Below are 13,210 nucleotides of genomic sequence, written 5' to 3'. Positions count from 1 at the left end.
GCTTGACTACAGACAGGATCCCAGGAGGTGTTGAAACCCTGAGTACAGCAGGCAAATTGCCAGGAGACTGGAGCTTTCATCTATCTGGCAGTGGGTTGAAAAATTTGAAAAGCAGTAGCTGAAGCCATTACTGATTTTGTTTTCCCAGTATTTTTGCTTTGTAGGTGGGCCCTAAGCCGAAAAGTGTGGGAAGAACTCGACAGCGCCATTGGAGGTCCAGCAGAAAGCAAAAGGCTGGTTGTGGCAGCTGCTAGTACTGCAAGCTCCAGCCTTCTTAAAAACTGCTCTGTTGAAATAAAAGGCAGCTCACAGTTAGAAAAATGAACCAGTCTGTGTAAACATAGCTGTTGCTCTGTTTTAAAAAAGATTTAGTCTCACTCTTAAAAGGGGCAGGCCTGCAAAAACAAATCTGTCTTAAAAAGGAAATTTAAAAAACTGCCTGTGAAAAAGCCTGTAATTAAATTTTAAAAAGTCAGGATCACTAAGACAATGGCTTTCAGATATCCAGTTATAGACTGGCAAGCATCAGGCATAGCATCTGAATTTAAACTGTTCTGACAGCAAATAGAGATGCATTTCCTGGATCAAGAAGTGAGCAAACCAGAGAAACAAGCTACCAAAATTAAGATCGCACTGGGAGGTGAGGGCTTGCAACAGATCAATCTGTCAGGATTGTCAGCTGAGGATCAGAAGGACCCCAGCAAGATATGGACATTCCTGGAGCAGCAACTCAAAGTGAAGGTAAATTTCCGAGCACATAGGCTTGAGCTTATGACCTACTGGCAAAGGCGAGAGAGTCCATTGATCAGTTTGTTGCAAGGTGCTGAGACAAAGCTCAATAATGTGACTTTGCAGATATCGAACTGTCAGAACAGGTTATGGATCTAGTAATCTTGTCTACCTCACTAGAGGCCTTTCAAAAATGCCTGCAAGAAAAGAAGAGCACACCTTAGATGCACTACTCAATGATGGAAGGAAATTTGAAGCCATCATGGATGGGTGCCAACAGTTACAAGCATTGGGGATGGCTACAACAATTGGTATGGTTACCAAGACTCAGAAGTCTGCTAAGCCTTGTGGCAAATGTGGCCTGACTCACCCATTTCGCAGTTGTCCAGCATACGAGGACCAGTGCAAAGCTTGTGGCTGGCAAGGACATTGGGCTAGGCAGTGCAGAAGGCCGAGTTCAGATACTGCACACAGGAATGGTGGCAGATCACATGCAGAGAGAATGTCTGCAAGACAGGATGGCAAACACAAAAGGTATGCCAGCGCACAACAAAAGCCCAAGCAGGTACATCAGGTCAGCAGAGAGGCAGATTGCCAGGAGGACATGAATGAAGAATGCACTTGTGTGAACAGCAAGCAAGCATTCCACATAATTAACTTGGATCAACGTGCCAATGCTTTTATGCAATCTGAGGCATTCACCATGATTGGGATTATATGTCCACAGGAGAGCGGCAAGCATAAGCTCAGAGTAAAAATTGACACTGGAGCAAGTGCAAATATTTTGTCCATCTGTATACTGAAGGAAATGTACTCAAAGAAATGGGAATCTATGGTGCAGCCCACCACAGCGAGACTGACTGCTTACAATGGTTCTCCAGTCAAGCGCATTGGAATGATAACCTTACAGTGCAGCTAGGGGAGCTGTGAATAGCGACCACAAATGGTTTATATTGTTGACACATCTGGACCAGCTGTCACAGGACTTCAATTATGCCAAAATTTTCGAATTGTCACAATACATGAGGTCAGTACCGCACCAAAAGGTATGGAAGGTTGCAACATGGAGTCAGTTAGAGACCTTAGTTTAGAGATACAGCACTGAAACAGGCCCTTCGGCCCACCGAGTCTGTGCCGACCATCAACCACCCATTTATACTAATCCTACACTAATCCCATATTCCTACCACATCCCCACCTGTCCCTATATTTCCCTACCACCTACCTATACTAGGGGCAATTTATAATGGCCAATTTACCTATCAACCTGCAAGTCTTTGGCATGTGGGAGGAAACCGGAGCACCCGGAGGAAACCCACGCAGACACAGGGAGAACTTGCAAACTCCACTCAGGCAGTACCCAGAATTGAACCCAGGTCGCTGGAGCTGTGAGGCTGCGGTGCTAACCACTGCGCCACTGTGCCGAAACTATCCAGACAGGTTTGATGTAATCGGCAATATCAAGGGTGATGCCATATTGCACGTGGGGGAGGAAGTAGTTTCTACTATTGACTCGCCAAGGAGCTTGGATGGGGCAGATTTGTAAGGAGCATCCAGGAGGGCTTCTTGAAACAATATGTAGATAGTCCAACTCGGGATGGGGCCATACTGGACCTGGTATTGGGGAATGAGCCCAGCCAGGTGGTCGAAGTTTCAGTAGGGGAGCATTTCGGGAACAGTGACCATAATTCCATAAGTTTTAAGGTACTTGTGGATAAGGATAAGAGTAGGCCTCGGGTGAAGGTGCTAAATTGGGGGAAGGCTAATTATAACAATATTAGGCAGGAACTGAAGAATTTAGATTGGGGGCGGCTGTTTGATGGTAAATCAACATCTGACACGTGGGAGTCTTTCAAACGTCAGTTGATTAACGGCATGTTCCTGTGAGGAAGAAGGATAAGTTTGGCAAGTTTCGGGAACCTTGGATTACGCGGGATATTGTGAGCCTAGTCAAAAAGAAAAAGGAAGCATTCGTAAGGGCTGGAAGGCTAGGAACAGACAAATCCCTTGAGGAATATAAAGACAGTAGGAAGGAACTTAAGCAAGGAGTCAGGAGGGCTAAAAGGGGTCATGAAAAGTCATTGGCAAACAGGAAAATTCCAAGGCTTTTTATACGTATATAAAGAGCAAGAGGGTAACTAGGGAAAGGGTTGGCCCACTCAAGGACAGAGAAGGGAATCTATGTGTGGAGCCAGAGGAAATGGGCGAGGTACTAAATGAGTACTTTGCATCAGTATTCACCAAAGAGAAGGACTTGGTGGATGATGAGCCTAGGGAAGGGAGTGGAGAGAGTCTCAGTTATCTCATTATCAAAAAGGAGGAGGTGTTGGATGTCTTACAAAGCATTAAGGTAGATAAGTCCCCAGGGCCTGATGGGATCTACCCCAGAATACTGAGGGAGGCAAGGGAGGTAATTGCTGGGGCCTTGACAGAAATCTTTGCATCCTCATTGGCTACAGGTGAGATCCCAGAGGACTGGAGAATAACCAATGTTGTTCCTTTGTTTAAGAAGGGTAGCAAGGATAATCCAGGAAATTATAGGCCGATGAGCTTTACGTCAGTGGTAGGGAAATTATTGGAGAGGATTCTTCGGGACAGGATTTACTTCCATTTGGAAACAAACAAACTCATTAGCGAGAGGCAGCATGGTTTTGTGAAAGGGAGGTCGTGTCTCACTAATTTGATTGAGTTTTTTGAGGAAGTGACGAAGATGATTGATGAAGGAAGGGCAGTGGATGTTATCTATATGGACTTCAGTAAAGCCTTTGACAAGGTCCCTCATGGCAGACTGGTGCAAAAGGTGAAGTCACACGGGGTCAGAGGTGAGCTGGCAAGATGGATACAGAACTAGCTCGGTCATAAAAGACAGAGAGGAGCAGTGGAAGGGTGCTTTTCTGAATGGAGGGATGCGACTAGTGGTGTTCCGCAGGGATCAGTGTTGGGACCTTTGCTGTTTGTAGTATATATAAATGATTTGGAGGAAAATGTAGCTGGTCTGATTAGTAAGTTGGCGGACGAGACAAAGGTTGGAGGAGTTGCGGATAGTGATGAGGATTGTCAGAGGATACAGCAGGATAAAGATCGGTTGGAGAAATGGCAGATGGAGTTTAATCCGGACAAATGTGAAGTAATGCATTTTGGAAGATCTAATACAGGTGGAAAGTACACAGTAAATGGCAGAACCCTTAGGAGTATTGACAGGCAGAGAGATCTGGGCGTACAGGTCCACAGGTCACTGAAAGTGGCAACGCAGGTGGATAAGGTAGTCAAGAAGGCATACGGCGTGCTTGCCTTCATCGGTCGGGGCATAGAGTATAAAAATTGGCAAATCATGCTGCAGCTGTACAGAACTTTAGTTAGGCCACACTTAGAATATTGCGTGCAATTCTGGTCGCCACACTACCAGAAGGACGTGGTGGCTTTGGAGAGGGTACAGAAGAGGTTTACCAGGATGTTGTCTAGTCTGGAGGGCATTAGCTATGAGGAGAGGTTGGATAAACTCGGATTGTTTTCACTGGAACGACGGAGGTGGCGGGGGCGACATGATAGAGGTTTACAAAGTTATGAGCGGCATGGACAGAGTGGATAGTCAGAAGCTTTTTCCCAGGGTGGAAGAGTCAGTTACTAGGGGACATAGGTTTAAGGTGAGAGGGGCAAAGTTTAGAGGGGATGTGCGAGGCAAGTTCTTTACACAGAGGGTGGTGAGTGCCTGGAACTTGCTGCCGGGGGAGGTGGTAGAAGCAGGTACGATAGCGACGTTTAGGAGTATTCTTGACAAATACATGAATAGGATGGGAATAGAGGGACACGGTCCCCGGAAGTGCAGAAGGTTTTAGTTTAGGCAGGCATCAAGATCGGAACAGGCTTGGAGGGCCGAATGGCCTGTTCCTGTGCTGTACTGTTCTTTGTTCTTTGTTTGCAGCATGTACATTCAAGAGAAGCTTAAAGTGGAGCCTGATGAGATGGAGTGCAATGGAGTCATTCACCGAGTGCTAATTCCTGGACTCTGGACATCAAGATCAGCTCTCACTGCCCCTCGACACATCTCCTTTCTAAATGTCTGTTCACCTCTGTGATGGACTACATTGGAATAAACTGTCAGACTCTGCTTCTGTCCATAATTTGCTGCTCTTCTTAGCTCTATGAGCTATGGAAAAGATCTGGAAAAATCTAGATCTCGATCTTCTCTCAAACTTGGCTTCAATTCCTGTCTTCACTCGTCATCAAGATGATGCTTCTGCTCTAGACTATACTGGCTATTCCGTAAGGCCCAACTTCTGTCTCTGATCTGCTGCTCTTTTGCGCCATTTTTTAAACATAAATTCATGGGGTGAGGGCATCACTGGCAAGGCCAGCATTTTTGCCCATCCCTAATTGCCTTTAAGAAGGTGGTGGTGAGCTTCCTTCTTGAACTGCTGCAGTCCATGCGGTGTAAATACACCCACAGTGCTGTTAGGGAGGGAATTCCAGGATTTTGATCTGGCAACAGTGAAGGAACGGCAATATACTTCTAAGTCAGGATGGTGTGTGACTTGGAGAGGAACTTGCAGATGGTGGTGTTCCCATCAGTCTGCTGCCTTTGTTCTTCTAGGTTGTTGAGGTTGTGAATTTGGAAGGTGCTGTAGAAGGAGCCTTGGCAAATGCCTGCAGTGTATCTTGTAGATGGTGCACACTGCAGCCACTGTGTGCCAGTGGTGGAGGGAGTGAATGTTTAAGGTGGTGGATGGGGTGTCGATCAAGTGGGCTGCTTTATCCTGGAAAAGTAATTTTGATCAGTTTGCAACCCTTCCTCTACCACTGTGATCAAGAGACTTCAGTCTCCTGCTGAGCCTGTGATTGGCTACTGGTTATACTGGTTTTTCAGCTTCAGTCTGTTCCTGACCAGAAAATCATTTGCCTGGGCTAAGAACAAACTTCTGCTGCTTCTAGATTTATGGTGTCTTCTGACTTTGCCATCATCTTTCTTATCCTGAAGCTGACTCTGTACACCTGCATTCCCACGAAAATACTCCATCAGTGTGTCCTCCGATATTCTACCCTCATTTAGCTTCTGGACTTCACTCACTACATCTGTCTCTGAATTCAGACAACATTTTGGCGATGCTCCACTCTGACTCTAACCTATCTATGTCATTGTTATCCTACCACGGGACTTCTAATTTTAACTCTGGACTCCTTATTATCTCTTATATATTTCCTATTTCCTGTTTACTGTCAGGTTTCTATGTATCCTAATTTTTATGTAACCAGGCCTATGTAACTTGAGCTTTCCCTGAGTCCATTCGCGTGCACATTTTGCCTGCTGAATCCATCACCACAATTCCACTTCTGCTTTTTCTTTACTTTTCTCTTTACCTCTCCTAGATGCTTCTCTTCTATTGTCATGCATCCTTTCACTTCTCCCCTCTGAGGTACTCTTCCCTCCAAAACCCTAACCCAATCCTTCCATACTCCACAACCTTCTTGTTCTCACAATAATATCCCAGGCTTCACTCTGTGTCTCTCTTAGCATTCTCGAAAGGTCTTATCGAGGCACTCGGCACTGGCTCGTTGCGAGCAGCATCCCCAGTTGGCCCCATCCCACTCTCTTATCGACCTTCCCACCCAGTACACCTGGGACTGGAGGTTAATCTTGCCGATCTCATTCCTGTCCAACTCACCCCTCCCACTGCTGACACTGTGGACTCTGCCAGTGGATCAGCTCTCACTGCCCTTCGACACATCTCCTTTCTAAATGTCTGTTCGGTTGTGAACAAGACCCTTGCCATCCATAAACCTATTGTGGACGATTGCATCAACATCATGGCCTTAACAGAAACGTGGCTGAGGGGTGATGGCACCTTTCCGCTTAATGGAGCTTCCGTACCTGGCTATACCTTTCACCGCTAGCCCCGTCAAGACCATCGCGGTGGCGGGGTGGTGCTTATCACCAGATCACACCTTGGCCTTGGTCTCACCCCCTACTCCTCTGAACTTTTTCTTCCTTTGAGAATCTCACCTTGTTCCACCCCCTCACCTCATTCTGTACCATGCTCCCAAGGGCAATAAAAATTTTCTCACCGAAATATCTTCACTGCTTTCCTCCCTCATCCTCTGCACTGAACAACTTCTCATCCTCAGTGATTTCAATCTCCATCTCAACTCTCTTTCTGAGTTCACTGCCCTTTTATCCTCCCTAAATCTCTCCATCCATGTATACATCGCATATTCACAGCCACCCTCTTGATCTTGCCATCTCACATGGTTTTGCTAGTCCCATCATATCAATCACAGATAAGGCCATCCCTCATTGCTTTCTTGTGTCACTCTCCAGCCACATTTCTCTTTCACGCCCCAACCCTACGTCCTTCTGCATCTGCCCCTGGACAAAAATATCCCGCAATTCACTTACAACTGCACTTTCAAAATCCCAACTGTCTGGCCTTTGGCCGTCTGCCACATTTCTGCAGCTATTGATTTGCTCAACTGCTCCCTCACCTCCACCTTTGATGGCCTCATTCTCAATAAAACTATTACTCTCTCTCAGCTTGGCCGTTCCCCCGGTAAGACCCTCATCTCCGCTTCCTTAAGTCCAAGGGATGCAGACTTGAAAGGATGTGTTGGGCAACTCGTTTAGCCATTCGCCACCAGATCTGGCGGAACCATATAAAGCACTATCGGGTCCTGCTGTCATCTGCTAATACTGCTCTCTATTCCAGAATTATCCTGGAATGCAAAGGTAACCCCCGGCTTCTTTTCTGTTCTGCAAACTGGCTTCTTAAACCCTCTCTTCTCTGTCTGCTCCACCCTCACCTCCAACAATAAGTGCAAGGAGCTCATGGACTTCTTAGTCAATAAAATTGAGACCATCCAAGCTGCCTCTGCCATGTCTCTCCCTTCCACTAGTCCGCTGGGCCAAACTTCCTCTAAAGTTTCCCCTGCCCTAGCCCTGAACTCACATATTTTGTTCGTTTCTTTCCTATCTCCTCATGTCATCTCCAAGTTCATCTTGTCCATGAGATTTACCTCCTGCTCCCTCAACCCTATTCTCACTAAACTGCTGACCGCACAACTTCCCCCTCCTAGTTCCCATGTTAGCCAATATTGTTAATGGTCCTCTCTCTTCAGATGTTGTCCCTCTCTCCTTTAAATCTGCTGTCATCACCCCCTCCTCAAAAAACCATGTATGTTGATGAAACCCAGCAGTGACAGCCAGCTCTAGGTCACTGCCACCTCTCTCAACCCCTTAATGTTTCTAAATTGTCAGACTGCTTCACCAACATCCAGTACTTGATGAACAGAAATTCCTTCAATTACATATTGGGAGACCAAAGCCATTGTCTTCCGTCCCTGCCACAAACTTGGTTCCCTAGTCACCAACCACATCTCTGTCCCTAGCAACAGTCTGTGGCTGAACCAGACTGTTCATAACAATGGTATCATATTCGACCCCAAGATGAGCTTCCAACGGCATATCTGCACCAACACTGAGACTATTTCCACCTCTGTAATCTTGCCCTACTCTGCCCCTGCCTCAGCTCATCTACTGCTGAAATCCTTAGCCGTACCTTTTTTACCTCTAGACTTAACTATTCTAACAGACTCCTGGTCAGCCTCTCACATCTACCCTTCGCAAACTTGAGGTCATCCAAAAATCTGCTGCCTGTGTCCTAACTCACTGCATGTCCCATTCACCTCTCACCCCTGTGCTCACTGAACTACATTGGCTCCTGGGCAAGCAACATCTTAATTTGAAAATTCTCATCCTTGTTTTCAAATCCTTCCATGGCCTTGCCCCCTCCCTAACTCTGTAATCTCCTCCAGTCCCACAACCCTCCTGGATATCTGCACTCATCCAATTCTGGCCTCTTGAGCATCCCGATTTTAATTGCTCCATCATTGCGGTTGTGCCTTCATTTGCTTAGGCCCTAAGCTCTGTACACCTCTGCACCTCTCTACCTTGTTTCCTCCTTCAAGACACTCCTTTAAAAACCTACTTCTTTCACCAAGCTTTTGGTCATCTGCCTTAATAGCCCCTTGTGTGACTCGGTGTCAAATTTTGTTTTATACTGCTCCTGTGAAGCACCGTGGGACATTTCATTACATTAAAGGCACTATAAAAATATAAGTTGTGGTCAGACTGATTCTTTTGACATTGCTACTTGTTATTATAGAAAGACTAAATCTGATTGCCCGGTCTATAAAATGTAGGATGAAAATGTCTCCCATACCTTTAGATCCATGGCAGTTACCTCATTAAAGTCATGTACCAATGGAAGACTTACAGTAGGGTGTGGCAACGTCCTTCAATACTTGTCACAAATTTCACACTTCTCGCTTGTCTTTCCTGTTAGCCTCATATACTCTTCTTCAACTACACCTGCATCATTTAGCAGGATTTTTAATCTTTGACAAGTAGGGTGAGCAAATTGTTTACATAACGTTAGGACAGGTTTTTATCCCTCTCTGATTCTTATTACCTGATGCCATAAATACTTGTCTGACTCGCTGATGAGAAACATCAGGTTATGTTAAGGGGATACAATAATGTCCTGACTGGGTAAAAGCAGATCAACTGACTCTCCAAAAATAATTGCCATATCATGCTCCATGTCAGGTTTCACTTGTGCTTTTTTCATAGAAGGTTTACTCTACTCATTGGATCTCAGTAGAGACTACATCAGTACTTATAAAATGGCTTACTCCAGTTATTTTACATGGAATTACAACTCTCTTTAGTGACCTCAATGTATTGTCATCACCAAATCTTAAAGCAAGTAGTACTATTATATTCCTTAACCTTGCGTCGATCTTCACTACTTAGTGAATCAAGGTAATATTTTAACCAATCTTTCCCACATACTGTTGAAGTATAAGAACTAAAGGAGTCCCTGACTAACATATTCATCACAGCACTAAAACTCCTTGTGACCACTATAAGTTGTTCCGATTCATCATTATCTTCTTCCTCGTCTTTAGAATTCTCTTTGTTATGTGTCATTTCAAAGACCCTGCCTCTCCACTTTGGATAGTTCATTGCATGATGATACTTTTAATCATACCTGAAGCACCTATTAACAGCTCCTCGGGAATTCCTGGGATTCATTTGCCCATTATTCTGTTCCATTTTTGTCTTTTGCTGCAATAGCCAGATCTGCTAAAGGTGCTTTCATTCTTATTTGTCTTTCTTTAATCCTTCCATTGTATTGCGTCTTCTATTCTTTGTGTCTCATTTGTTCCATGAAGGCTGAAGGAAATGACTGTTTCCCCAGGATATTTTTAAGGCAGTAGACATCTGATCCTTCTCCGAAAACTGAACACCAGTTAGAACCTGTAACCTGTCAATATGCAACACCTTAGCACAATACAGTAATTCAATCACAAGTATCGATCCAGGGATCCCCAAATTGAATTTCATCAATCTTTTTCTGTTCAAGTCCATGGAATGTCCATCTGCGTTCCGAAATCTATCAAATTCTGACTGTGTCCCATCGGCATTTAACATATCATCTTTCTTGTAGACTTCATCCAAGAATTCTAATAAAGGTATCAATATCAAACTGATGGTCATACATCTTGAAAAAAGCTTTATTCTGATTTTACTCCTTGTAGGAAGTGACAGCGCTAAGGCCATACCTTGTTTCCTCTGGGGGCGTAATGCATGTCCGTTTATCATTTCATTCTTCCACTACTCATATAATTCAAACTCCGAGGATATCAGAGGGTAATCATATCCCGACAATTCACACTCGCTTTCTGACATTTTTCACAATGGCTAGCAGGAATTTTGTTCTCAGTTTGGAAATTTTTTCTTAGTTTCTAACCTTTACCCCCATCCTCTGCTACCATATATGTTCCAGAAAGATAGGTGGTGAAGGATAGAACTGGAGCCAATCTTTAAAAATTTTGTAAGCATTTATTTACAGAGATACACATTACAAACATGCACCACCTCACCTCAACCACCTCAGTTTCAGTCTGTTCCTATTTATAGGAACACAAGTGAATCCCCGGTTAATGTCCCCCACCTGCATAAAATTAAATACAATTAACAATGGGGAGTGTGCAGTGCAATGTGATGGATCTCCAGTACATAGAGTGTCTGAAGATTTTATGTTGCCTTTAGTAATTAAAGGGCCAGCACAGTAGGGTGATGGACTTTGCATTCTCAAGGAGTATTCGCAAACTGTTATCAAAAGATAATTGCTCAGCCAGTTATTTGTGATTTGTTTGTGTTTCACTGTCGGGATTTTAACAGTTTGCACTAAAATATATCCTGAATTCATTTTCAGGAGAGCTTATGGATGGGAGAAGAGGATTGGTTCCTTCAAACTTCATTGAGCGTGTTTCTGACGAGGATATGTTGACATTTCATCCCCCAGAAATCAACGAGCTGTCTCACAGTTCATTTCAGGAGATCAGTTTCCACAGTGGCAGTGAGCAAAGTCTTCCACTGCGGAAGAACAGCGCTGAGAAGCCAGAAACCTCCAGCCCTCATGAAGAACTCAGTCTGCCCGGCTCACAGGTAAAGTCAGAGAGCCTTGTGAGCAATGGTTTTGACCTCGATGTAGAAGAGGTGGCCGAATATGATGAGGATGTGGTGCCTTATCCCAGGAAACTGAACTTGATCAAACAGCTTGCCAAAAGCATCATTGTTAGCTGGGAGTCCCCTCTGGTGCCAGGTGGTTGGGGTGCAATATTAAGCTACAACATCTACGTGGATAAGGAACTGCGGATGAATGTCAAGTTTGGTGCACAGACCAAAGCTGTTATAGAGCGACTGGACCTTAATGCTAAAGCTTACCGCATCTATGTGCAGAGTGTGACGGACAAGGGGAACTCTGATATAATATGCAGCAGCATGCTTGTGGGAAAAGATGTCTGCGTTGCACCTATGCAGTTGAAAGTTCAGACTATTACCGCAACCTCAGCGGACATTTCTTGGTTGCCAAGCAACAGTAATTACAGCCATGTGATTTTCCTCAATGAGGAGGAGTACAAGGTGGTGAAAGCTGGGAGCTACTCCTGCTCCCTGGTGAACCTGAGGCCTAATATGAAGTACAAGGTGAAAGTGGAGGCCAGACCACACCAAATACCATGGGAGCTGCCACTGGACCGAAGGCAACTCAAATGCACATGTACTCAGTTCTCAACCTTGGCAGGAGGTAAGTAAAACAACAATGTGTGGGCTTAGTGCAGAAAAACATATTCAGTTATACCAGGTATCGGGCTGTCAAACACAGAGGGTAGGGCGAGATTGAATACAAGCAGAAATCCGGAAATTGATGGTGAGATTGAAGAGAGAGGTTCTAAGGAGAGAGGTGGTGAGGTGAATGATTTTTGGAGCGGAATTCCAGAATTGTGATGGCTGAAGCGTCTGCCACCAGTGGAGAGAAGGGATGCACAGCCAACCAGCATCATAAGAGTGGTGGGTTCTATCTGGGACATTGAAGTAAGGTAGAACAAGGACGAAGAATTTTGAAATCAACATACAGAGCTGAAGGGAGCTAATGAATGATAGCAAGGCCAGAGGTGATAGGAGAGCAGACCTTAGTATGGGAGACAATGCAGCTGGTAGAGATCTAGATCAGTTGCAGTTTGTGCAGGGAGCTTGGGAGGCAGTGAGAACAGTGTTGGAGAAGTAAAGCCTGAATACAACAGAGAAGGGGAGCACAAAGTTGGCTGATCATCCTTTAACGCTGGGATTGGATTCAGCAGTTTGTAATTTTTCACTGTTAAAACTTCCCTCATGTATTTCAGTTTGCAGGTCCACTGCAGAGACACACTGGGACATATTCAACATCCTGTCACTGTTGAATATTAACACTGAATCCTGAAATAAGATGTGCGCTTGTTCGATAGGTGCTTTTAGCTTTAGGGTCCATTGAGAGTAATGCCACAATGGCCTTCTTGTGCTGCCTTGTTCCAGTCCTGTTTAGAGCCTGCTGAGGCCAGTTCAAATGGATGGTTCAAGGAATCTGACACTGAGCCAGTAAAATATACCAGCATGCTCATATTTCTGAACAAAACACATTGATCCACACATTGATTAGTAAAATCAACAGATCATAGCAAAAGATGATTATTCTGACAAAAGATTGTAAAATGCACAAGTATGTTTTTGCTGTTATCAACTGTGTGGAGGTCAGATTGTCCACATGAGCAAGTGTTGTCAGTGGCACAATACTGCATTACCCATATATTTCAATAGGCCTTTAGCCTCCAGCTATAGATTAGAGAAGTGGCCCTCAGTTGCCGTCAGTGTTTGTTAATATTTTCAAAGCTAATAAAAATGGCGTATTGAGTCTTCATTTTAGCACAGTGCAATGAAGACTATTAGGACTGTAACAAAAGCTCCATATTATGGCATATTTGGAGTTTGAGACAAAAGTAGAGGAAGAGTGATCAGAGTGTTATTGATAAGAGAGTGGTTGCTGTGGTCAACTGTCAGTGTGCGCTGTGGGAAGAGAATGCTGCTAGCTGTCATGTGGTATCAGCCTCT

At 44.6% G+C, this 13,210-nt stretch overlaps 1 protein-coding gene across 9 annotated transcripts in view; it reads left to right on the top strand.

The window, feature by feature from the left end:
• LOC137346640 (RIMS-binding protein 2-like) overlaps positions 1 to 13,210 on the top strand; it is a 326,747-nt gene that overhangs the window by 252,004 nt on the left and 61,533 nt on the right. For all 9 annotated transcript variants that reach the window (XM_068010262.1, XM_068010263.1, XM_068010266.1 and 6 more), the window contains one exon: positions 11,001 to 11,873. In XM_068010262.1, the coding sequence (XP_067866363.1) occupies positions 11,001 to 11,873 (873 nt within the window). The remainder of the gene's footprint in view (positions 1 to 11,000; positions 11,874 to 13,210) is intronic.

Source organism: Heterodontus francisci, chromosome 30, assembly GCF_036365525.1.
Source record: "Heterodontus francisci isolate sHetFra1 chromosome 30, sHetFra1.hap1, whole genome shotgun sequence".
Lineage (NCBI taxonomy): Eukaryota > Metazoa > Chordata > Chondrichthyes > Heterodontiformes > Heterodontidae > Heterodontus > Heterodontus francisci.
This window is presented reverse-complemented; position numbering and strand designations above follow the sequence as displayed.